At 41.6% G+C, this 24,371-nt stretch overlaps 1 protein-coding gene across 1 annotated transcript in view; it reads left to right on the top strand.

The window, feature by feature from the left end:
* Nucleotides 1-24,371, top strand: part of MYO3B (myosin IIIB) — a 407,025-nt gene that overhangs the window by 190,306 nt on the left and 192,348 nt on the right. The window contains exons 10-19 of the mRNA XM_027128624.1: nucleotides 4,060-4,156; nucleotides 5,119-5,235; nucleotides 5,729-5,833; nucleotides 8,235-8,318; nucleotides 9,360-9,562; nucleotides 14,201-14,299; nucleotides 14,621-14,735; nucleotides 21,551-21,677; nucleotides 22,478-22,688; nucleotides 23,490-23,637. Of these exons, the coding sequence (XP_026984425.1) occupies nucleotides 4,060-4,156; nucleotides 5,119-5,235; nucleotides 5,729-5,833; nucleotides 8,235-8,318; nucleotides 9,360-9,562; nucleotides 14,201-14,299; nucleotides 14,621-14,735; nucleotides 21,551-21,677; nucleotides 22,478-22,688; nucleotides 23,490-23,637 (1,306 nt within the window). The remainder of the gene's footprint in view (nucleotides 1-4,059; nucleotides 4,157-5,118; nucleotides 5,236-5,728; nucleotides 5,834-8,234; nucleotides 8,319-9,359; nucleotides 9,563-14,200; nucleotides 14,300-14,620; nucleotides 14,736-21,550; nucleotides 21,678-22,477; nucleotides 22,689-23,489; nucleotides 23,638-24,371) is intronic.

The raw sequence follows: 24,371 nt of genomic DNA, 5'->3' as shown, positions 1-24,371 counted from the left end.
GGTTTTACTTACTTATCTGGGATCTGGTGGGAGTGTTAGTCATTTTCCACTCCTTCCGGTTCCACTCTTGGTTCCACTCTTGGATGGAGGGAAGGGCTCTGATCCTGAGTGTAGAGGAGTGGAGGTAGAGGTGGCCTTCCCAATGGTCCTCCTGCCATAGGACGACCGTCTAAAAGACCATCAGGCATTTTTCAGGGCAGAGTTTCACCTCTCACTAGCACATCCCCTGTCATTTTTAGACTGAAAGATTTTGTTTCAAATATCGTATATTAACACATATTTGTGGAACCTAGAAATATGGTACAGATGAACCGGTTTGCAAGGCAGAAATAGAGACACAGATGTAGAGAACAAACGTATGGACACCAAGGGGAGAAAGCGGCAGGGAGTGGGGTGGTGGTGTGATGAATTGGGCGATTGGGATTGACATGTATACACTGATGTGTATAAAATGGGCTACTAATAAGAACCGGCTGTTCTTACAAAATAAAGATTTTGTTTCCTTCCTACCCTTGAATTATAATTTAGAGGCCTTCCTTCTATGCTTTGTTCTTCAACATAGTTGGGCATGAAGGGAAGAATGCCTCCTGCCATACCTACGTGAAGCTCCTGCAGCCCTGTGTGGACCTACCTACGTGGATGTTACTGCTACCACAGGCAAAGTTGACAGACAGGAGCAGGCTAAGGGATTAAGGAATCACTTTTGGACAAAATATATAATATTTTGTCAATATTATTCATAGGGCCAGTAGCTCAAACAAAGAAGTCTGCAGGCCCAGTGATGAGATATCAAAGAGAACTCCCAGAAATGGTTTTAACCATAATGCAGGTGTAGAGATTACATTATAGTGAAGCCAACAGCACTTTAGGACTTTATTCCTCCAGTGTCTGAACAAACCTGGTACCTTCTACAGCTTCTCTCCCCCCTCATGGGCTGGACCTAAGACATCCCCAAAATCCCCAATCCTCTATCTCATCTGTGCCCACTGTTGTTTTAGGGGAGCTCCCAGTCTCCACCTCTGGCTCTGTCTCACCGACCCTTAAGATCCAGTTCTTATTCTCCACCCATTGCCTTAGACCTGATGTTTCAGAATTGCCCTCATTCCCACCTTACTTGAACTGGGGACTCAGACACCAGTTTCCCCTTTTCCTGATCCCTGGATCCTTAGGTCAACCCTTCTCACCACTAGCTGCCCCACACCACACCAAACCCAAACTCCAAGAACCAGCCTAAGCCAGGGCTTTGAGTCTCATCCTCTCTAAGCTTTAACCCCAAAACTCCATTTGTCTGGGAAACCAGGATTGGCAGACAACATACTTAGGGCTTCATGAAAACAAATAGAAAATCTAGCAAAAGGCAGTATAGACTTTGTTGGGATTTGGAAATATCTTCTAAATCATCAAAACTATAATACCTTACCATATACTCTTAATTTAATAGAATGCCTTTTGCTTTACCCAACCATTTACCTATCTCTCCATTCCTCTAAGCTTTGGAATACTCAATCGAAGTTTTTAGTTGGAAATCTGTAATTTTCACATTAAACAAGGAATTCTTCAGCAAGAATTGATAATAGATGCTATTCTCAAGTAAGGCACTAGGTGGAGCATGTGAATTTAAAGGAAATTTAAGTTGATGGTTACTGGTGACAACAAATTATTTAACTCAAGAAAACTGTAAAAAAATTTAAACCAAATTTCTTTTGATTAATTTCAACTAAAAATAGACAAATATAAAACAATGTAACACTTTTAATAAATATATGTACTCTAGGATAATGTAAATTAAAAAAGATAAAAATTGGAATAAATAATTTTTTTCTCTTCATTCTCTCCAAACACTATAGCCAAAGTAGGAAAATGAAGCAGGTAGCAGTTTCAGAAGAACACTAGTTGGGGAGTACTGAGATAGGGCTGGAATATATATTTTTTTCCCTGAGTGAGAAAATGAAGTGGTCTGTATCAGAGTGGAAATACCTTGCAAGCTCAGATTTGTAGACAGCATCTGCATGATTCCTGGAGGTTAAATTTGTGCGATAGATATACAGATAAGCTCTTCAGGGTTCAGAAGATAACAGTTTCGATCCTGGTGGTATTGCATTGTACATGTTCAAAGTTATAGTCACGACTTTCTACTAGAGTTTATTTGTGATATTGCAAGTGAGGTTTGTCAATGCTTCCACTTTTAGTTGGCTGTAAAAATGTCATCCAGCGTGCAACTTGACATCCCTATATGCAGTTCAGGCTGACTTCAAGTCCAGGTCAGGAGTTACTGGAAGAAAAAAAAAAATCTCAGGAAACTCACCTTTGACTCAGTGATATTTTGAATTCTGATTCCCCCGGTCAGCCTGTTACCATATACTTCTCAGAGTACCATGCATTCTGTCCAAGGTATTTAGTTGCATTCAATGGAGAGACAGAATGGAGAGTGCTTACTTCATCTTGACCCGAACCAGAGCTGTGGATTTTTTAAAAATCCTTGACTTTCTTTGTCAAAAGATGCTTGAAATAAACTCTAACATAGACTATTTCATACGATTGCAAGATATAAATTTAGGAAGGAGATAAACTAGCTGAATTTAATATGATGAGAATTTAATTTATTAAAAATATGTTGCAATATTTTGTTTTATGGTGAACTTCAAAGGAAAAAAATGCTTGGGTTTTATGTGAAGAGGATTTGGCCAGAAATGTGTACCCTCCTGCTGTTTTATTTGGCAAAGTGGCTAGATAGAAGCAGCTCTGAGTTTTTAAGAAAAGCTGTTTTTCAAACAGATATGATTTTTCTTTGACATCACTAATATGTTAGAATACAGATGAATAAACTGTTCTGTCTAATAATAATTTTAAAATGCTTAGGTTATAAATTTGACTTTATTAAGTAAAATTAAGTTTCATCTACTTTGGACTTTTATATGAATTAGCAGCAAAATTGGTTCTAGCACTGGAGATGACTAATACCATGCTTAAAATACTCCTTCTTCAAATCTATCAATAATAGGGATTAGGAAGTAACTTTTAATTTAATAGGCAGGAAGTTTTTTTAATGCCTGGTGAGTACACTCCCAAGAGAAAATCTCACCTATGTACACAAGGAGATGCACATAAAGATACTTGAGTGCTGCTTTGTTTTTGGTAGCAAAAAGTTGGAATCAGCCTAAATGTTGATCAAGGCCAATAAAGAAATTGGTACATATTTATATGATGTAATATTACCCAGTGATTAAAGTGACAGTCACTTGCTCACTCACTCTCATTCTCTCTCTCTCTCCCTTGTTCCCTGTCTTTCTCTCTATGTATGTATGTCTGTGTGTCTATCCCTGTCACCTTTTATGCCCAGTATCATCACAGGTCCATATATATATATATGGAAAGAGAGAGAGAGATGGGAGAAGGAGGGGGTGGGGAATCATGATGTTGAATGGAAAAAAAGTAAATTTGCAAAATGAAACCACCAGTATGATATCATTTTTATAATTTAACATACCAAATCTGTGTATTATGGGTACATATATGTGTATGACCAATATTTTTAAATTGGAAGGATACCCACGAAATCGTGGTCACTCAGGAAAGGGGAGTGGGATGGAACATGGGTCCCAAAGGGATTTAGAATAAACAAGATAAAATGTAAGCATTTATAGATTCGTTGGTATCTGCTATATTATTCTCTGAAGTTTTCTGTAGTTTCAAAAATTTCTCAAGAAGTGTGGGGTGGTGCTGGTGGACAGCAGGAGGGGACCTCAAGGGAAGTACCCTAGTGAGAATTACATGCCTGACACTGAACAGAAAATAATGCAAGGAAGTGCTGTGGTTGGCACGTAAGAAAAGCAGATATAAGTGTTAGATGGGCCCACTTGGCTGTGCTCCTCATGGCAGCGGAAGGCTTGAGCTCTGGAGCTCCCCTTCCCCCCGGGGGGCCCTGAAGTGATGGGGAGAGAACTGGGGACCTGGACTGGAGTCGCTCTTCCTGTCCCTTCTCTGAAGTCTCTGAACACGTTGCGTGGTAAGACTGTGGCTGAGTTGTTCTTGTTGCCTACTTTTTGCTGTATTTTCTAGGCATGAAAGGATGCATACCAGAAGACCCTACCATGTGGGAGATGCTGAAAAATACTGCCTTGAGGATGATTTGGTCAATCTCGAGGTTCTGGATGAGGTACTAAATATTTAATAGACAATTTTCACCAATGACATTTGTTTCACATGAGTGGTGTGACCTTTCTGTTGTAGATCATATTCTCCTAAGGTCACTTGAAACTTTAATTGTTTGTATAGCCTTGGGGTGAAGCTCAGGAACATTTGGTTGCTGTGACTATGATCCGGTGTTGTGTGCATTTATAGTCCCCCAAATGTCCTGAATGATGACAAGAAAAGGGTTTGGATTTTTCCCGTAAAGGCCTTTATATTGTAGGCTTAAATGATGTATTAGATCAGCTGAAATTATTTTCTGTTTATAGAAAAGTGCAACTTAACCCTTAAATTAAGATAGTTGTTTGCTCTTCATAAAGAGGAGCTTCATTTAGGGAAATAGTGAAGCTAATATAGCTTGAATTCTAAATTTGGAAACTGTGATAATCCCCATTTAAAATATGCATGTTTAATAGAGCTGTTAATTGCACTGGAGCTGCTTCTGCTGATTCTAACTCTGGGGACCCTTAACTGCAATGCATGAATCACTAAAGTGTGATATAAAAGTGTTCAATTCTGCATTCCCACCACATAAATTTTAAGTGTAATGCTTTGAGAAATGAAGTTACAATTTGTCTGTACTTTATTAATAGTAATGACCTATTAAATCAAATTCTAAATAGAACATTTTGGTTGGGTGAGACATGTTTTTCATAATAACAGACAAAATCTTTGTTGCATATGTCAGAGTCTCTTAGCAAGTCCTAAGTGGGCCGAATTCTTTTAGCATATTCCTAATTTTTTCTTTTTCAAGGCAAATATCTGCATTTAGGATCATTAGGATCCTAATCAATAGGGTATGACTTAAATGGGCTATTTTAATGTTTTAGAGAAAAATATTCTCGTAAGAATACATTTGTTGTTATTTTTAGGATCACTCCCTTGACTGGAAATAGCGTTTACTCTCAGTACTATTTATCCTCTTCTTAGGATACAATTATTCATCAGTTGCAGAAGCGTTATGTGGACTTACTGATTTATACATATGTTGGAGACATCTTAATTGCCTTAAACCCCTTCCAGAATCTAAACATATACTCTCCACAGGTAAGGGATCCTTTATGATCATGGTGCTCCTTAATAGGAAATGTGAAATCTCAAGGGAAAATGAAAAGGGAGAAAAAATGAGAATAAAATTATGTCATCCTAGGGGTGTACATACCCCAAAATGAAGATAATAATACAACACAGATGGAATTGTTACATTTTGGGGGTAACTTTTTAAGTTAATATGTAACAAAACAGCTAACATTTATTTAGTGCTTACCACATACCAGGCACTGGATTACCTTGTTTATCTCTCACGAACCTGTGTGACAGGTAATATTATTAAGCCTGTTTGGCAGATGAGGACACTTAGCATAGTGACGTTAATGCCCTTCCACAAGCTTGGGAAGCCAGTAAGTGAAGACTTGGGATTTGAAGTCAGCTCTACAGCCTCCCTGATGCCACAATTCTCCTAATAAGTGACGAAGCCTTGGTTTTGTGGGCAAAAAGGTACTGGGACATTAGAAGGGTTCTTTAAGTTAACGTTTTTCAGTTTTCCAGACTTTATCATGGAGTGAAACGTGCCTCAAATCCCCCCCACATATTTGCATCAGCAGATGCTGCTTACCAATGCATGGTTACTTTCAACAAAGACCAGGTAAGAACTTACTGCCCTTCCCCACGGAGTCCCACAGTAGGATGTGTTCTGTCCTCCAATGCAGCTCTTAAGTCTCCCTAAAAACTTTCCATTCTGGTTGCTGGTGCTGACTCAAGGAAATAGGCAGTAAAATAGTAGCTCAGGGGAACAGGAACAGTGATAAAGCCAGAGTAGCAGGAAAACGTGAAAACCCTTTTCAAGGAATGTGAAACGTCCTTGTCAAGGGCACTCACTTCCCCTGGGAAAATATAATAAGGATAATCCTAATATGAATATAAGAACACAGAGCTAACACAAACCTGGTGACGTGGCAATGACTGTCATAAAAATGGGATGGAGAATGACGGACATGAAGTTCTTTCCAGTGAAGGTCTCAGAAATTTCATGGTCCTGTACTTTTTGTATGAAATACTGCACACAGGTTGTTAGTGCTTCTGCACCACACTGTTTAGCTGCTGAGAAATTGTGATGAATTGGGTAAAGACTGAACAAATCTTAAACTCAGTGCTAGTTAAACACAAAGCTCACCCATACGTTTTAACTTTCTGGACCTCTGATTCACAGTGGTGGCATATCCAACCTTTGGCCCTTCCTTTACTTTCAATATGTGTGTTTTCCCTTCTGTCTTTATTCTGTTTGAAATAGAAACAATCTAATGTGGTGGGAAATTTTATGAGAGCAGCACAATGTGTATATTTCCTGAGACCTGTGAAGTCCCAGCTTTGGATTTGCTGAGGAGCTGATTGAAATTATAATAGTGCCAGTTACGAAATGGAGTACCTGGATTCACTGTGTGTTAGAAACTTGGCTTCTCCACATTCTTACCTTTCCCAGAGACTTGTGGAATGTCCGTAGAATTCATAGAAAGGAAGGAAATGAAGAGCGATATATGTGTTTCTCAAGTTAAAAAGTTACCCCACTGTGTTATCTTTTTCTCTGACACTAAATGTGTGTCTTTACCAACACCAGCCAGTTCTCCAATTCCCTGACACCAACTGGCTGTCTAACAATTCAGTTCCATTCAATTCTGATATGAACTATCCATGTTTAGCACAGACCTCACAGGTTCAGGGCTCAGTCCCCAGACTGCCGCTACTTCAGGCACCAGCTGTGAATGGGGTACCCAGGCTACCTACACTTCCTCCTGGCTGACTGCAAATTCAGGGATTCCCACAGCCCCCCCACAGGTTTGATAGTTCACTAGAACGACTCACAGAACTCAGGAAAACACTTTACTTAGGTTTACTGGGTTTTTATAAAGGTTACAACTCAGGAGCAGACAAATGGAAGAGATGCATAGGACAAGATACAGGGAGGAAAGTGGTGTAAAGCTTCCACGCGTTATCCTCCCAGGCCTGCGACATATTCACACTGGAAGCTCTCAGAATCTTGTTCAAGAGTTTTTATGACTCAGTCAATCTCTGGCCCTTCTCTCCTCCCCAGAAGCTGGAGTAGCGGGGGTGAAATTTCCCACCCTCTAAATCATGTGTTTGGTCTTTTATTAACCAGCCCCCATCCTGAAGCTGTTTTGGGCTCCACCTTGAACCACTTGATGAGCAGTTAGGGTTGGTTGAAAGGGACTTGTTTGTGAATAACAAAGGATGCTCTCATCACTCCCGTCATTCAGGACATTCCAAGGGTTTTAGGAGCTCAGTGCCAGGAACCAGAGACAAAGACCAAATATATGTTTTTTTATTATACCACACCCACTAATCTCCTTTATATATACATAAAGAGCTCCTAGAAACAAATGGTAAAAGACCAATAATATATATTTAAAAAAAGGCAAAATATGGACTGGTCACAAAAAAAGGAAAATATGAATGACCTTAAACTTACGAAAGGATGCCCAATCTCACTCATAATAAAAGAAGTGCAAATTAAAACTGTACCGAGGTATAATGTTTTGCCTATCAGACTGGCAAAAATCCAACATAGCCATTTGGTGAGGGTGCAGGAGAACCGACACTTTCATATACTGATACAGTCCTTAGGAAAGCAATTTGGTATTATCTATCAAACTTATAAATGTGTTTACCTTTTGGTCCAACAACCCCATTTCTGGGAATTTATTCTACAAATGAACCTGCATATAAATATAATGACCTACGTATCAGGTTATTCATTGCAGTATTGTTTGTAATGACATCGGGAAAATCTCAAGTATCCATCAATATGGGATGGGTTAAATAGACTATGGTACATCTGTATAAGGGAGTGACAAACTACTGAAAAGGTTGAGGAAGCTCTCGGTGTACTGAAATGGAAAGATTCCTAAGATATATTGCTCAGTGAAGATTTAAGGTATACAGTGGTAGATGTTATATGAAAACCATAGCTGAACACACAGGGTGTCTACTGTGCTTTGAATTCTTCACCAACACTTCATTTTCTCTGTTAGTGCATTGTCATCAGTGGAGAAAGTGGCTCTGGGAAGACGGAAAGCGCCCACCTGATAGTTCAGCATTTGACTTTCTTGGGAAAGGTATTGACGACCTGCTTTCTGTATCGTGGTTAGAGGACTGCGTATTTTCTAAATAATGGAAATACTGGGTTTTATTAGGGGTTACATAGAAACATTCCATCTTTGTTATGTTCACCTCCTGATCGCTAGGCCTCTTAAGATGTCAGCATGTCCTCCACCTTTCACATAGTGAAGAAAATAATGCCAGCACCAATTTACTAGATTATTGGCAATTAAGTTTTCATGTTTTCAGTGTAATACAAACATTCAGCCATTAAGTAGTAAAAGTGGTTAAACATTAGGAGCAGGAGCAGGGAGCGCCACTAAGGAGATTAAAGGGTCGGAAATAGAGCTCTCTGAACAAAAGTTGAGGGAAATGGAAATTCTCAGCTTGGGGAAATGGACATCAAAGGGTTAGCTTTAAAGATACCCTAGCAGTTGCTTATACTCAGAATTAGTGTATTAGGAGACTAGGAACAAATTTAAGAGTATTTTTTACAGATGAGGTTTATTGAATATTATAGTGAATAACTGAGAAAAGTGATGGTATCTCTCTATTTAAAATTCTTTCTGGGCTTCCCTGGTGGCGCAGTGGTTGGGGGTCCGCCTGCCGATGCAGGGGACACAGGTTCGTGTCCCGGTCCAGGAAGATCCCACGTGCCGCAGAGCGGCTGGGCCTGTGAGCCATGGCCGCGGAGCCTGCACGTCCGGAGCCTGTGCTCCGCAACGGGAGAGGCCACAACAGTGAGAGGCCCGCGTACCACCAAAAAAAATTCTTTCTAAGCTCTTCAGGCATTTTATCTGTCAAGAATTTTAAGAGAAGTGTAGTTGGTTGTAAAAACTAATGACCTAATCTAGCCTCATCTGATGCTTATACATCTGGGGAAATGCTCATCGGAGAAAACAATGCTGGTGATTGATGCTAATTTCCCCAAATGGAGTTTTTCCCCCAGAGGATAAATGTGAAATCTGTGGGCTGGGTGGTGTGGGTGGACCTTGCGTGGCAGCTCTATTGAAGTAATGTTTCTGGAGGCTCCTCCTGACTGTTCTTGTTTGGCACAGGCAAATAATCAGACCTTGAGAGAGAAAATTCTGCAAGTCAACTCTCTGGTGGAAGCCTTTGGAAATGCATGCACTGCCATCAATGACAATTCCAGCCGTTTTGGAAAATATCTGGAAATGATGTTTACACCAACTGGAGCTGTGATGGGGGCAAGAATCTCTGAATATCTCCTTGAAAAATCCAGAGTTATAAAACAGGCAGCGTAGGTGCACTATTTTCTCGCTCTGGCTTTGCGCTGCAATACAGACTGGGCGGCTTTGGGAATTTTCATGGCTCCATTCACCCTTGTTCTTAGCATCCTTGCCCCCCATCCCCACCCCCAGCCTCCCCAAGAGCAAGGAATTATTTAAGCAGAGGATAAGTGGTGACTTCTAACCTAAAAGATGTTTACAAGCAGAGTAGAAAGGGCTGGGTGGGATTACACTGGGATAGGTATGCCCGTTCTTCCTGAGTTTGTTATACCAGGTAGAATTTAACAATATGCAGTTACTTTTAAAAATCATTAGGTCCCTTAAAATTGAGCTTGTCTATCAAAAAAAAAGCACTGAGAATATTCCACATGTTCATTTTTTCCCTAGATTGAGAGAGGAAAAAAACTTTTGTTTTAAGAAGAGCAGTATAGCAATAGTCCAATAGCATGGACTGCCCCTGGTTCAAGTGCTGGCTCTGACCTTGACTATGTGACCCTGGGTATGTCCCCTATCCTCTCTGTGCCTCCTCTGTGAAATGGAGATGCTACTAGAGCCTACCTCATGGGTTTATTGTGAAGATCAGTGAGTTTGTTTATATAAAATGACTTCAAAAAGTACGTGGGTTGGTATATGTGATCAGAGAGTTAGCCACTGTTATTACTGTTGCAGGACACCAGACTTCCTCAGGGGCCTGGCTCCCTTCATGCATTAATCAGTAATTATCTGTTGAATTCCCGCTGTGTGCCAGTGCTGTGCTCTCTGTTGGAGTTGCAAGAGTGAACAAAATAGACGAGGTCCCAGTGTTCATGGGGCTTGGAGTGGATAGGGGATGGAAGATGGGTGGGCGGCCAGGGTCGGGGTGATGGGGTGGCAGGGGAATCGCAGGCATTAAGCACAAAAAACTGTAAATGCAGACCAAGTGTGATAAGTACCAGGAAGCAAAGTAAGGTGCTGTGAAGGTAAAACAGGAGAAAGGGCAGTAGCCTAGTCCAGGAAGAGAGGGCTCCCTGTGTAAGAGACGTTGAATCTGAGGATCACTAAGAGTGAGCCAATGAGATGAGATGGAGACAGGAGTGGGGAGGAGGGAGAGAGGAGCAAAGACAAGACTGAGGCAGGTCCTGCAGGGCTTTGGAACCAGGCTGAGGAACCTGATTCTAAAGGCAATAATAGGAAGCCATTTGACATTTTCAAGAAGGGGAGTCTCGAAAACCAACTTGCATTTTGATATAATGAAATAATGGCTCTGGCTTCAGTGGGGCAAATGGATTGGAGGAGATGCGAGAAGTACAGTTACGACATTGAGACCACTAGGAGGCTGGTTTCAAATCCATGTGAGCGGGAACGTTAGCCTGCGCTGAGGTGGTAGCGGTGGAGATGGGGATGCAGGGGAGCTGATGCATCTGAGAAATACTGTGCAGGTAGAACCCACAGGACTTGTTTTAGGTTCAGAGCCCCAGCATCTTCTTTTATCATATACCTGCAGTTTCCTCACAAAATAGGGACTGACATGAAAATTAAACAAATGTACCGAAGGCTAGAGTCAGTCATTTTAGCTTCCGTGTGGTGTCTCGATTAATTTTTATGAGGTCCCTACTTCTTTCTTCCCAAATTAGGGTGATTTTAAAGTTTAGGGAGCTACCTCTGAGAGAATGGAAATTATAGTTTTCTGTGTTCAAATGTAAAGTGGTCTTTTATAAGGAAAATGTGAGGAGGGTTCCAGTCACAGCAATGTCACTTATTAATATAACTATCCTTATACCTTACTTTCCTCATATGCAAAAAGGGCATGATAAAGCCAACCTCACAGGGCTGTTATGAGAATTAAATGAGATGATATGTGATTTTTACCAAATATAGAATCTGAAACATAATTGGTACCTAATAAACCATAACTTATTATTATTAAATTTAGTCAATATGATAGCACTAATGGATAAAGTAGACTGAAGACATTGGATGAGGAGAAGATGGGACCTGTGCAAGTTCTGTTTGTCTGACCTTTCTGGTCCTGTCCTCCTCCAGCACATAGTAGGATTCTCCTTCTTGGAACCCTGTGGCTGGATATGGTCATAGGACTAGTTCTGGCAAATGCGCGTTTAATGGAAAGACCCTCCAGAGTGCTGGCAAAGTGCAAGATGGTGGCTGCTCCATCAGCTCGGGCCCAGTGACTCTGATGAGCAACCCCCCCACCCCCTGCACCGTGACCCTCAGTAGACAAGTACTCTGAGCAAGTACTCTTAGCAAGAAGCTAAGACTTTATTGAGTTAAGCCACTAAGATCTTGGGATGTTTGTTACTGCAACCAGATGGATGTCGGTAAGCAAAGCTTGGAAGAATTGAGCGCTGGAAGTATCTGCAAAAATCTATAGGAAGGTAGGACCACGACGGGTCAGCCAATGCCTGCACTTCTACCAGAGGCGGAAGAACAACTGTCATTCATGCGGGGCATACCAGTTCATGAGGCCCTGTAAAGGCCTTCCCGTCTCAGTGAATGGTTGCCACCATCACCAGATACTCAAGGTAGAAAACTGGGAAGCAACCTCCAGGTCCCTTTCCCTCACCACCCTCATTCATTCTATCTGGACAGTCTTTCAGTTGTTTTTCCAGAACATATCTTTAAGCTTACCCTTGTTCTCCATCATCCCTGCCATTACCCTGTCCCAGTCACTCACTGTCTCACCAGATCCTCCTAATTGGTCTCCTTGCATCCATCTTAACTTCTTACAGTCTAGTCACACACTTACAGTTTAAGACACTTCAAAGAATTCTAATTGCATAATCAACAAAATCCTCATTATGGCCTGACAAGGCCCTGTGTGGGCTGACCCTGCCCACCTGCTTCTCACCAGCCTTCCTTTGTTCTACATGGATATCATGCTCAGAGCCTTTTCATATATGCTGCTCCCTCTCTTGGGGATGCTCTCCCCCTTCTCTCTGTAGCTCCTCCCAGTCCCTTCTCATGCTTCACAGTTTGATTTTAGTGTCATTTCCTTCCAGAGTCCTTCCCTTGACTTGACGCAAGTGGCCTCACCCCACAGCATTGTTCATCTCAGTCTCTTGTTTGTTTCTTTCAAAGCCCTCATCACCAGTTTCCCCGTTGATTCATCTGACTCCATCACTAGAAGGAAGCTCCAGAGGGCGTGAATCCTCTGAGTCCTGTATCCCTGGCACCTAGTGCAGTGCCTGCCATGCTTGGCACTCAATAAGCTTATTAGTTCAGTGAACAAATGGGTGAGAAATGGCAAGTAGAGACATCTAGAACACAGGGCAGAGCTAAGAATGTATCAGAAGAGCTTGGACAGGATGAACAACCAGAAGAAGACTAGGATATCCAGGAGATGCTAAAGAAAAGAGTGGGGCCCTTGTCACAGATAGGGACAAGGAGTAGAAGGAAGACAGGTTTCTTCCACAGAGCTACGTTGGCCAAGGTGTGGATTTGAGAAAATCCTGGGGCATCAACAGGAGAGAATGACCTCCTCCAAAGGAGAGAAAGGGATGCAGAGCAGGGCTTTTCAAACTATCTTTGCTGAAAGACTAGCTTTTTCAAAAAATATTGGGTTGGGCTTCCCTGTTGGCGCAGTAGTTGAGAGTCCGCCTGCCGATGCAGGGGACACGGGTTCGTGCCCTGGTCCAGGGAGATCCCACATGCCGCGGAGCGGCTGGGCCCGTGAGCCATGGCCGCTGAGCCTGCGCGTCGGGAGCCTGTGCTTCGCAACGGGAGAGGCCACAGCAGTGAGAGGCCCACGTACCGCAAAAAAAAAAAAAAAAAAAAAAAAATTATTGGGTTGGCCCAAAAATTTGTTTGGGTTTTTCCTTAAGATGTTACAGAAAAATCCAAACGAACTTTTGGGCCACCCCAATAGTAGTTCACAATCTATTGTGAACCAATACTTTCGTAAAATGTAATTGAAATGTATTATCAGAAAAATTATCATACTCTTAGATGTCATAACAATATCACTTACTATAAAATGTCTAGACATAGACTTTCTAGTTCCTTGTCTTATCATAGCTGACAGCAATCCACAGACCACACTGAGAGCAGCACCCATCCGAAAGAACCCTGGCCAGGGTGGCCTAAAATAGGGTGCATAGCAGGAGACCAGGGGACGGATGCAAGCCATTTTGAATCATATTTGAGAGAATACAAGTTTGAGAGAGTAGTCACCTCTCTTCTGCAACCAATTCCCCTCCCTAACTTGCTGTACACCTAGCTAGCTGCTTCCTGTCTTGGGCTTCAGTAAAGTAGGGAGTTTGGCTGATCTCTCTAAGCTGGACATCACTGTCTCTGAAGCAACATGGGCTACAAACAGAAGACGAGTGGCACAGACGCGTAGTCATTTGTTCTGGAAAGATCTCTAAACATATGTAACCTGAGCTGTTACCTATAAATGTTCCATTCTCTAAAACCTCCTTCTGCATATAGTAAACATAAGTGTGTTTAATAGTGTGACATTGTGGCAATTACTATACTAATCCTATCACTGTTGCTATTTCTGTAATTGGGAAGTAGCATATTTAATTGCCTGTAAATGCAAATTTGCTACAGAATAATATTTTGCACAGAAAGGAAACTATATAAATTACTTGGAGTGGGGAAGCCCAGAATATATTGTTAGTAATGTCCCTTTCCTTTTTTTTTTTTTCCAGGGGAGAGAAAAATTTTCACATATTTTACTATATTTATGCTGGCCTTTATCACCAAAAGAAACTTTCTGAGTTCAGACTTCCTGAGGAAAAGCCTCCTAGGTAAGTGTCGGGGGTTTTAGTTGTTAATTTTTAATGAATATACAATTAGCAATGGACAAAACTTGGAAATAGTGCGGTTCTCCTAACTGGACACTCAGTCCCTTTAGCTGAAATGCCCACATGAGATGGCAGGAACTACATCTCCCTTTGCATTTTCTAGAAAGTTCAAAAACTCAATTGCAACCGTTTTACTCAGCATGTGCACCATTATTTTATCACTGTAAGGAAATGCCCTTGGAAACAAGGAGCCCAATGATGCCCTGGTATTTGGGGTGCCATTTCCAAGTCAGTGCTCATTCTGTTTGGTCATACCCTCTGTAGGTACATAGCTGATGAAACTGGAAGGGTGATGCACGACATAACTTCCAAGGAGTCTTACAGAAGACAGTTTGAAGCAATTCAGCATTGCTTCAGGATTATAGGGTTCACTGACAAGGTAAGTGATTGTCAGCGGAGAAAGAAACTCAAGTGTTAATATTCTTGGGTGAATGTGAGTGAAGATATGAATGTTCTAACTTGGGGCTGGACACTTGCTTTTCAAATGCCACGCTGGTCATGTTATAAGGTCTTGCTACTCAAAAGTGTGATGCGTGGATGAGAAACATTGTCATTACACAAGACTTGTTAGAAATGCAGACTCTCAGATCCAACTAAGAACAGCAGAATCAGAATCTCCATTTTAATAAGATGCGAGGTGAACATTAACATATAAGTACCCTTGTAAGTGCCACGTGCCTGTGAATTGTTGTCACTGTCATCAGTTCACGCCAGCTGTGATAACAAACACCTAAACAATGCTGCCCTTTTCTGAGTTGGGGTTGTTCCAGCCGTTAGAGCGAATTGTGTAATAGGAGTATAGGAATATGTAGGTTACCCCCAAGCCACAGGAGTATATTTATGCAAGTAGTTCCTTGTGCCCCCAAACAAATTAATTTAAACCTTTTCAACTTTCTTGCAGTCACTTCCTTCTCCATGGCACACAGTTGCACATTATTAGCCATAGCTCTAAGTACTGTACTACCCTTATCATACTAGATACAGCCTGTCTCTATTAAATATATGCCAGACGTGACAGAAAATATTTATCACTCTAGGCTCAAATATTACTCTGTGGTACATTTATGTCATAGTTTCTGGGCTTCTTGCCATCAATTTTGTAAAATATACAGATTCTTTTGCTTTTCCAACAAAGGAGGTGAATGATTAGGAGGTAAGTGAGAGTGTTTAAATCTTCAGGGATTAGATTACAAGACACTTGAGTTACCCTGGGACAGCCACTCTGGATAAAGGATTGCTTTTGTAATCTATTGAGTTTGGCCAGCCCTTTCCTCCCCAGCATGGTTGATTTTAGTCATAAAAATACTTTTCTTCTTTCTAGCCAGCTGTTAATTTTCTCTGTCAGCCTCCCATAGACTTTAAACTGACAGACAGTAGAAAATCCCAAGAGTCAGATACAAATAGAAATATATTTCCCTTGGCTCCTTAGAGGAGAGCAACTAAACAGGTTCCAGCGTTGTTAAAGGACCTTTATGGTTATTAATTTATAGAGCTGGTTGTTATCAAAGGTGCATCACCAGAAAAGTCGAAGTTCAGTGGAGATGGCAGTAGAGCCATTTAAAGTCACCTGGGTCATGCCCAAGTGTTTAGGGACATACTTTCTTGAAAGGGTACAGGAACAGTAGAGAAGTCAGTCATAGGGTTAATAATATTTTGCATTCCATAAGTACAATCATGGTTGCAGAATACTGTGGAGAGATTGGTACTAGCTCTAAAGGAAAGGCTATAATATCAGCCCTGTCCAATGATAGAAATGTGCTGCAAATAATAAACAGATGCTGTTTTAAGATAACAAAATTAAAAATGTTAAGTATGTATCCTTGAAGTAAGCCATCCCTAACCCCTATGGGAAAAAAAGTCTAGTAGAAATGAATGAATGGCTGCATAAATAGATATGAAAATAAAGAAACATAAAAGATGCTAAACATTTTAAATTTGTGCCTGGTCTGGACTGTTAAATGAATAACCAGACTGGAATTATATGTATATGTGTAGGTATTCCCCATGTCCACTGTTAATTCATACTGTAAATAAACACAATTTATGTCAGTTAGCAGCCCTGGAAATGGAAGGAAGAGTCTAGATCTTATCTTTCTTATCCTTAATTCTTTGGTTATATCTCTGTCTATATCTCTATAGACAAACCATTTTGCTGAATCGACTCAGTTTGCTTTATGTTTATAAACTCAAAGTAGTTTGACTACATTCAGAAAGATTCAGTTGACTGTAGTCAGGCAGTAGATGCTAAATAGCTGATGTAACAGAATTTCTCTTAAGTTTTTCTGAGGGACATTTCTAGACAGAGCTTGAATGAGCTGGTCAATTTAATAAAAATTATGGATGGTCCCTATCCTTTCTTATAATGTCACTAATTCGGATGCCCTTCAGTTTTTCCAAAACCCTTAGAGCTCCTGGACTCAGGAGCATGAATTAAGTTCTGGGACACCAGCCAAAAGTATCTGAAAGAACCCTTGACCCTACGTTTATTGTAAAGAAACGTCACTGGTGGAAGGAATCTTCCAATAACAATGAAGTCCCTCATGGGGGTGGGGGGTTATACTTAAAACCCTATGATAAAGATCAGTGCTTTTCTACTCTTTGTTTGTTTGGGTTTTTGTTTGTTTGTTTTTTCCTTAACATCTTTATTGGAGTATAATTGCTTTACAATGTTGTGTTAGTTGCTGCTGTATAACAAAGTGAATCAGCTATACATATACATATATCCCCATATCCCCTCCCTCTTGCATCTCCCTCCCACCCTCCCTATTCCATCTACTCTTATTTTTGGATTAAACCATACTGTTTTTGTTTAATATTATGCTTGTCTTGCTGGTATATGAATTATCATAACATATTAAATAAATTGAGTTTTAAGTATGTTTATGTTTAATACTACATGAAGAATTTTTGGCAGGTTATCTGTGATGGTCAAGATTGGACATTTACTGCAGATCACTTGATGAAGAGGTCAGGGAGAAGGCTTTGCGATTAGGGCAAAGTTTTTTTCCTTTTCTTCAAAACAGATTATGAATTGGGAGAGTACTGCTGAGGATAGACTGAGGGTTATATGTTAAAATGTTAATTGGGGGTGTTGAGGATTTCAAGTGTCTTAAAGACAATAGGACTTACCATTGACTTTAAAAACAAAAAACCTTTATTGATGTATGATTGACATGCCAAAAAAATTTTTTCTAAACCAACTACTTACTTGCAAGTTACAAATGTTGTGAGCCTCTGAAAAGGGAACTGAGTAAAGGCATTGGAATAGAGCCTGCAAGGGAGAAGGCCCTTCAGCTGGGCCTAATGCAGTGCTTTGGGCAAAACCGGTGAAAAACTCAAGACATTAAAAAAGAAGCACGGTAAAGAGAGACTGAGAGGGCAAGTAAATTCCTAGGGATACCAGAGACACAACTGCCATGAGATGCCCATGAACCCAGCCAGAGGTAATTTCCTTAAATCAGCTCCAGGCTAACAGAGAAAACCAGGATTCTTCTCAACTTTCCACTTAGCCTCAACTCTATGGAGAGAATACCTATCTCAGTGAAAGAAGTATCTTCTGAGAAAAAGAGAGAAGAAGCCAAGACCATACATCCTGCATGGGGCTTTGGTGGAGAAATGCTTCCCCACTTTTGCTGATTGGTGGTGAAACTGAATTCATACTCATCAACAGTGAATTGGGAAACCTAATTGGAGGAGTTGTTAGACTTCTTAATGCATTTTCCTGTCTTGAGTGAAGTGATTCCATTTTATCATATAGAAAGTTGGAAATTGGTAAGAAATAAAAAGAGAGCAGCTTAGCAAGATTCTATAGGAAAGGCAGGGTTACCAGGAAAGGCTTCATAGCTAGAGATGAGGCAAGAGAAAATGAGCAAGGTAAGGAAGGTGAAAAATCCTTCCCAGGCTGGCTATGCGGGGAAGAGAAGAGATATTGGATTAAGTATTGGGGAGGGAGGAATAACCCCACAGATGGACATACTACTGATTGAACTCTACCCTTATATGAGTAATGTTTTGACCTGAACACAGGAGTGGATGTAGGTTCCTAGGCCAGAAAAGAAGAACTAATTAGCCCAAGAATGGGACTAAAGAGTCAAGTGGAATAACCTGGAAATGGAGCAGGGGGGTACTGTAAGGCTGATACCTCCGTAATGAGGTGATGAGCGTTGGTCACCCCTTCTGGAGTTCCCTTCTCTGAACCAAGGAAGGAGACCCAATCTGCTGTTAACTTCAGTCTTTTGCACAGTGCTTGAACCCCAGAATTTTTGCTGAAGGTTATAGGTAGTTCTCCTCTTTGAAAGAGGAAATCTGAGCATTATGCTGAAAAGAATATTGTCAAAGACACAAAAGGTGAGGGTGTGGTCTTTGTCATTTCCTTTGGGGATGGTCATCCCAGTGGTGAAATGCCTGGAAGCCTTATTTTGGGAGGTTTCTTTTTTCAGTGCATTTTTTAAAATTAATTAATTTATTTTTGGCTGTGTTGGGTGTTCGTTGCTATGTGCGGGCTTTCTCTAGTTGCGGTTAGCAGGGGCTACCCTTCGTTGCTGTGCGCGGGCTTCTCATTGCAGTGGCTTCTCCTGTTGTGGAGCACACGCTCTAGGCACGCAGGCTCAGTTGTTGTGGCTCGCGGGCTCTAGAGTGCAGGCTCAGTAGCTGTGGTGTATGGGCTTAGTTGCTCCGCGGCATGTGGGATCTTCCCAGACCAGGGCCCAAACCTGTGTCCCCTTCATTGGCAGACGGATTCTTAACCACTGTGCCACCTGGGAAGCCCTAGATAAGCTCTTGAGATAACTGTGTATAGAAATGACAGATATAGAACTCACTGCTGTGGAGTCTCTGTTTTACTGTCAGGGATCTGCTTCTGTGGGGAGTTGCTGGATGCATTCTGTAAGCCTCACACTGTATTGATCAAGGTAATGAGGTGCTGTCATGTTAAATCCATGCTAGTCCCAGAAAACCTGTTTGGTAGGTGTTCTCCTTAGCCACTTTTAAGTTGTGTGATTAAAACAGTGATTCTTGAAGTCAGGAACATGACATCTTGCCTTTGATTTAGGAGTTTGAAGAACAGTATTTTTCTATAGTGGAAGCCCAGTTTAAAATTCTCATTTGTGGGCTTCCCTGGTGGCGCAGTGGCCTGCCGATGCAGGGGACAGGGGTTCGTGCCCCGGTCCGGGAGGATCCCACATGCTGCGGAGCGGCTAGGCCAGTGAGCCATGGCCACTGACCCTGCGCGTCCAGAGCCTGTGCTCCGCAACGGGAGAGGCCACAACAGTAAGAGGCCCGCGTACCACAAAAAAAAAAAAAAAAAAAATTTTTCATTTGTCTTTGTAGCATTGTCATGTATCCAGCAGATGTCACTGTTACAGTCCGTGTTCAGCTTTTTGGCTTTACTGAGCCTTGTTTGCAGGAAGGCTCGATTTGGAGACAATGCTTTATCAATGGTCTGATGACAGTTCCTATTAGTTTGCTGCTATGTATAGTACTAAATCAAGTTCCCTGCCAGAGTATTTTTTGTGGAAGTACTTTTCTCTATCTATAAGCATAATATGCAGAAATTTCCTGGCTATATATTTCATTTCTCACCTACAGGAAATGCAAATATTTAAATAAATAATTGTACTTTTTATTTATTTATTTATTTATTTATTTTACCATTAATGATACTCATGTATTCCACTTTCAGTATAAAAGAGGACTTAGAGCAGCTGAACTTTTTTTACCCCCATCACTTCTGTTTTTACCAAATGTGTGGAGTTTTCTTCCCCACACCAACCAATTCTCCTACAATTCAATTCTGACACTGTCTGACCTGGAGTTAGCTTCTGATCGCACAAGTTAGGGGCTTTGTCCCACAAGACTGCCCCCACTTCAGGTACCAGTTGCAATTCCCATGTTCTCATATTTCTGATGGACTGGCTATAAATTGGGAGTTCCCAAGACCTCCCCCTCCTCAGGTTCAATAATTTGATAGAAGGACTCACAGAACTCAGGAAAACGGTTTACTTACTATTACTGGTTTATTATAAAGGATACAACTCAGGAACAGACAAATGGAAGAGATGCATAGGGCAAGGTATTGGGAGAGGGGACACCACCTCCTTTTACCACCTTCCTGTGTTTGCCAACCCAGAAGTGCTCCAAGCCTCGTCAATTAGGGATTTTAGTGGAGGCTCCATTACATACGCATGACTGATCAAGCCGTTGCCTACTGAGGATTAACTCCATCTCCAGCCAGTATCCCCTCCTTGAGGTGCGGGGTTCCACTAAAAGTTCCAACCCTTGAACCACTCCGTTGGTGCCTCTGGCAACCAGCCCTTCCCCCACCTATCCTCCAAGAGTCACCTCATTAGCACAGACTCAAGTGTGGTTGAAAGGGGCTTATCGTGAATAACAAAGAACACCCTTCTCAACCCTATCACTCAGAAAATTCCTGGAGTTTTAGAAACTCTTGTGCCAGAAATGGGTATGAAGACCAAATATATATTGGGCTGGCCAGAAAGTTCATAAAAACCCGAATGAACTTTTTGGCCAACCCAATATTATTATATTAAAACACCACAGATAATTTCTAGTGAGTCTTTCAAAAGATTTTCTGACCTCATTCATGACTATATACCCCATAATTCAACTTCGAATGTTCTAGTGAAACATCAGTGAATGCCCTGCCAACTGTTTCATAAAAGCTATATTCAGAAGAAGTTAAGGAAACATATCCACTCTTGTTTTGAAGAAAGAACCATACCTGAATTTGGGAGCTGGTATTAGTTAGGGTGAAAGGCTAAAAGTGGCTGAAAGAACAAAGAAGATCAGTTCTCTCTAATGTAAGCATTCCAAGGCAAGAGTTTCAGGTTGTACAACATCACTGTTCCATCAGGTCATCGGTCTCAGGCACCCTAATCAGTGGTGCGGTTGAGGCTGGGTTGCTGGGAGCTCCATCCAGCAATAACGGACAAAATGCCTGGAGGAGGCAGGCTCCATTCTGTAAGGCAGGCCTGGAAATGGCCCGCGTTGCTCTGCTTGCTCCTTTCTTAAGAATTTAGTTACATGGCCTAACTGCAAGGGAGGCTTGGAAAATCTTTTGTGTGCCCAGGAGAAGGGGGAGGATGGACGTTGGTGGACAGCTAGCAGTTTGCACCACAGCACAAGTGATCTAATTGACTGGCAGTGACCAAACATGGTTCTTGATGTCCTTTTCAGGAGGTGCACTCGGTGTACAGAATTTTGGCTGGGATTTTGAATATTGGAAACATTGAGTTTGCAGCGATTTCCTCTCAACATCAAACTGATAAAAGTGAGGTGCCCAACGCAGAAGCCTTGGAAAATGGTAATTATTTGACGCCTGTGCACTGTGTGGCTAAAGTACACGTTTCTTTCACTTTGGGTGTTTTTCAGGACTCTGAAGCATGGTGTTTTGTTGCTGGTCGTTCAACTGGCTCTGGGTGTTTTCACTAACCAGTATTTCCCAGAGGCTGTCTTGTAGAACATCAGTGTTCTTTTCATAAGTGGCAAACAGATGTTCTTCAGAAAAGAATTCCATGCCGGGTAACCCTGGGCAGTGATTCTCACCAGCGGCTGCTTTTGAAAATCATCTACAAATTTTTGAAAACAATGCGAGAGGTTGGACCTCACTCTAAATTCACTGAATCAGCATCTGCAGGGGACAGAGTTGGCACCTATTTATTTTTAAAGTTCCGCAGGTAATAATGGCGGCACAAGGAATAAGAATCCTGAGTTAGAAAAAACCTGATTTAAATAAACACCTTTTGTGTTAAACTGTAGCACTTTTTATGGTCTTTAATATACTAATGTGCTTTGTGATTCTCCAAGAGCAGACTATACCCTCCAGCAACTGCTCCAACTTATTTGGCCAAAGACCACCTCCTTCCGCATTTTCTTCATCTAACATGTGTGGAGAGTTTTCAGAACAGTTTGGGAGGTATTGCATCAGTCTGGGTGCTTCTTGGGGTTAAGGACCCGGCTTGTTTATCCTTGGCCCTGAAGTGCTGAGGATGAGCCTGGCATGTAGCCGGTGTTGAGTAAATACTGGCTAGATGAATGGATGGATGGGTGGATGGATAGATGGATGTCTGCATTCTCCGGCATCATCCTTACCCTCTCTTCTAGCTGCCTCGGTTCTCTGTATCAGCCCTGAAGAGCTCCAGGAGGCCCTCACCTCACACTGCGTGGTCGCCCGGGGTGAGACCATCATCCGCGCCAACACTGTCGACAGGGCCTTGGACGTCCGAGATGCCATGTCCAAAGCCCTGTATGGGAGGCTTTTCAGCTGGATCGTAAATCGCATCAATACACTCCTGCAGCCAGACAAAAACTTATGGTAAGTTCCCCCGGAGAGCAGAGGCCTTGGGGAGAGTTGTCATTCAGTGTCTCTTAGAGATTGCAAGAGGAAGCATTTGGTTCTCTCTTGGGTTTTCTTTAGTGAAGATCTCAGGCCATCTCCTTTAAAAGGTGCAGTGTTTATACCCGAGAGGCTCATGATTGATGGAGCCATTACAGTGCGGTGTTCAAGAGAACAGTCTTGGCTGGGAGCTGGGAAAACTGGGTTTGCATCCAAGCTTCACAGCTTCATCAGTGCATGTTCTAGGTTGTAGTTTTCTCATCTGTAAAATGAGTATAATATCCTCATCATAGTGTTGCTTTTAGAATCAACTAAGACATTTCATGAAAAGTGTTTAAAGCACAGTATCTCACAGTATTATTACTACTACAGCTTTTTCTTTGCTGAGCATTAGTGGTTTCTTGATTGTGGAAGAATTGACAACATCAAACTCTAGAGTCTTCTTCCAACTAAGCTTTGTGTGTGAGAAAGTAGAAGAATAAATGAGCAGCAGCTCCAGCGCCTTCAAACAGAGTGGTTCCTCTTTAATCTCTTTATAAATGGAGCTTCTGAGGAAGGTTTGAAAGGATTCTGCTGCTTTAAAACAAGAAGTTGGAAGTACTGTTGAAAAACTCAAGGAGCCTATGGTTTAGCACACAGACAGTTTCTCCCCCGAAGGTGGCAGGATGCCGATTTCCCTGAGTGGCTACATGTGTTGACAAAATGCAGGCACATATATTCTCACTGTCCTGAGATGGCTGTTTCCTCCCCTAAAAGGTTTTATTCTTCTCTCTCATGCAGTACTTCAGATGGTGGTATGAACGTGGGGATCTTGGATATTTTTGGATTCGAGAACTTTCAGAGAAATTCATTTGAGCAGCTCTGCATAAACATCGCCAATGAGCAAATCCAATACTATTTCAATCAGCACGTTTTTGCTCTTGAGGAGGTAACAGTGAACTCTGAAGGCACTAGAGCTGGTGGGAAAGGTGCCTCAGGCTGCTCAGAGTTTGAAGCAGAAACCCTGTTAGGTTAACAAGCCAAAGACTCCAAAGAAAAACCACTGGTGACTCAGCTCAGTGCTTTGTGACCACCTAGAGGGGTGGGAGGGAGGTGCAAGAGGGAGGGGATATGGGGATATACGTGTGCATATAGCTGATTCACTTTGTTATACAGCAGAAACTAACACAACATTGTAAAGCAATTATACTCCAGTAAAGGTGTAAAAAAAAAAAAAAAACCCCACTGGTGAGGCAGTCCTGTCAAAATAACTCAACAGTCTAAATTTAGTCTGGAAAAAAAGAGGTCTCGATTTCTGTGGAAAGGTACATTTCCTCCCTTGAGTGAAGCTGGTGACAAGCCAATTATTTAAATGTTGTTTCCAAACTGATTCATGTGCATTGCTCAGAATGCTACATTCTCTTCTGCTTTATTTAACTAAAAATATCTATGATCATGTCCAAAATGACTCAGGATGATCTTGAACTCAGGACACAGGTTCTTGTTGTTCTTAACTCCCAAACTGCCCATCCCCTCTTTTGCACACCAGACCCCACAAGAAGTGGTTGGGTATCTTCAGGGAGGAATAAGAGATGTTCTTGGTTTTCTCAAAATGGAAATCTTTCCCCTGTTTAATGGTAAATAAAACAGGATGTGAAGCTAGTGGACCCAAAGGCTAGGGGC

Source organism: Aethalodelphis obliquidens, unplaced genomic scaffold (genome assembly GCF_003676395.1).
Source record: "Aethalodelphis obliquidens isolate GAN/ISIS:26980383/991018 unplaced genomic scaffold, ASM367639v1 scaffold2, whole genome shotgun sequence".
NCBI lineage: Eukaryota > Metazoa > Chordata > Mammalia > Artiodactyla > Delphinidae > Aethalodelphis > Aethalodelphis obliquidens.
This window is presented reverse-complemented; position numbering and strand designations above follow the sequence as displayed.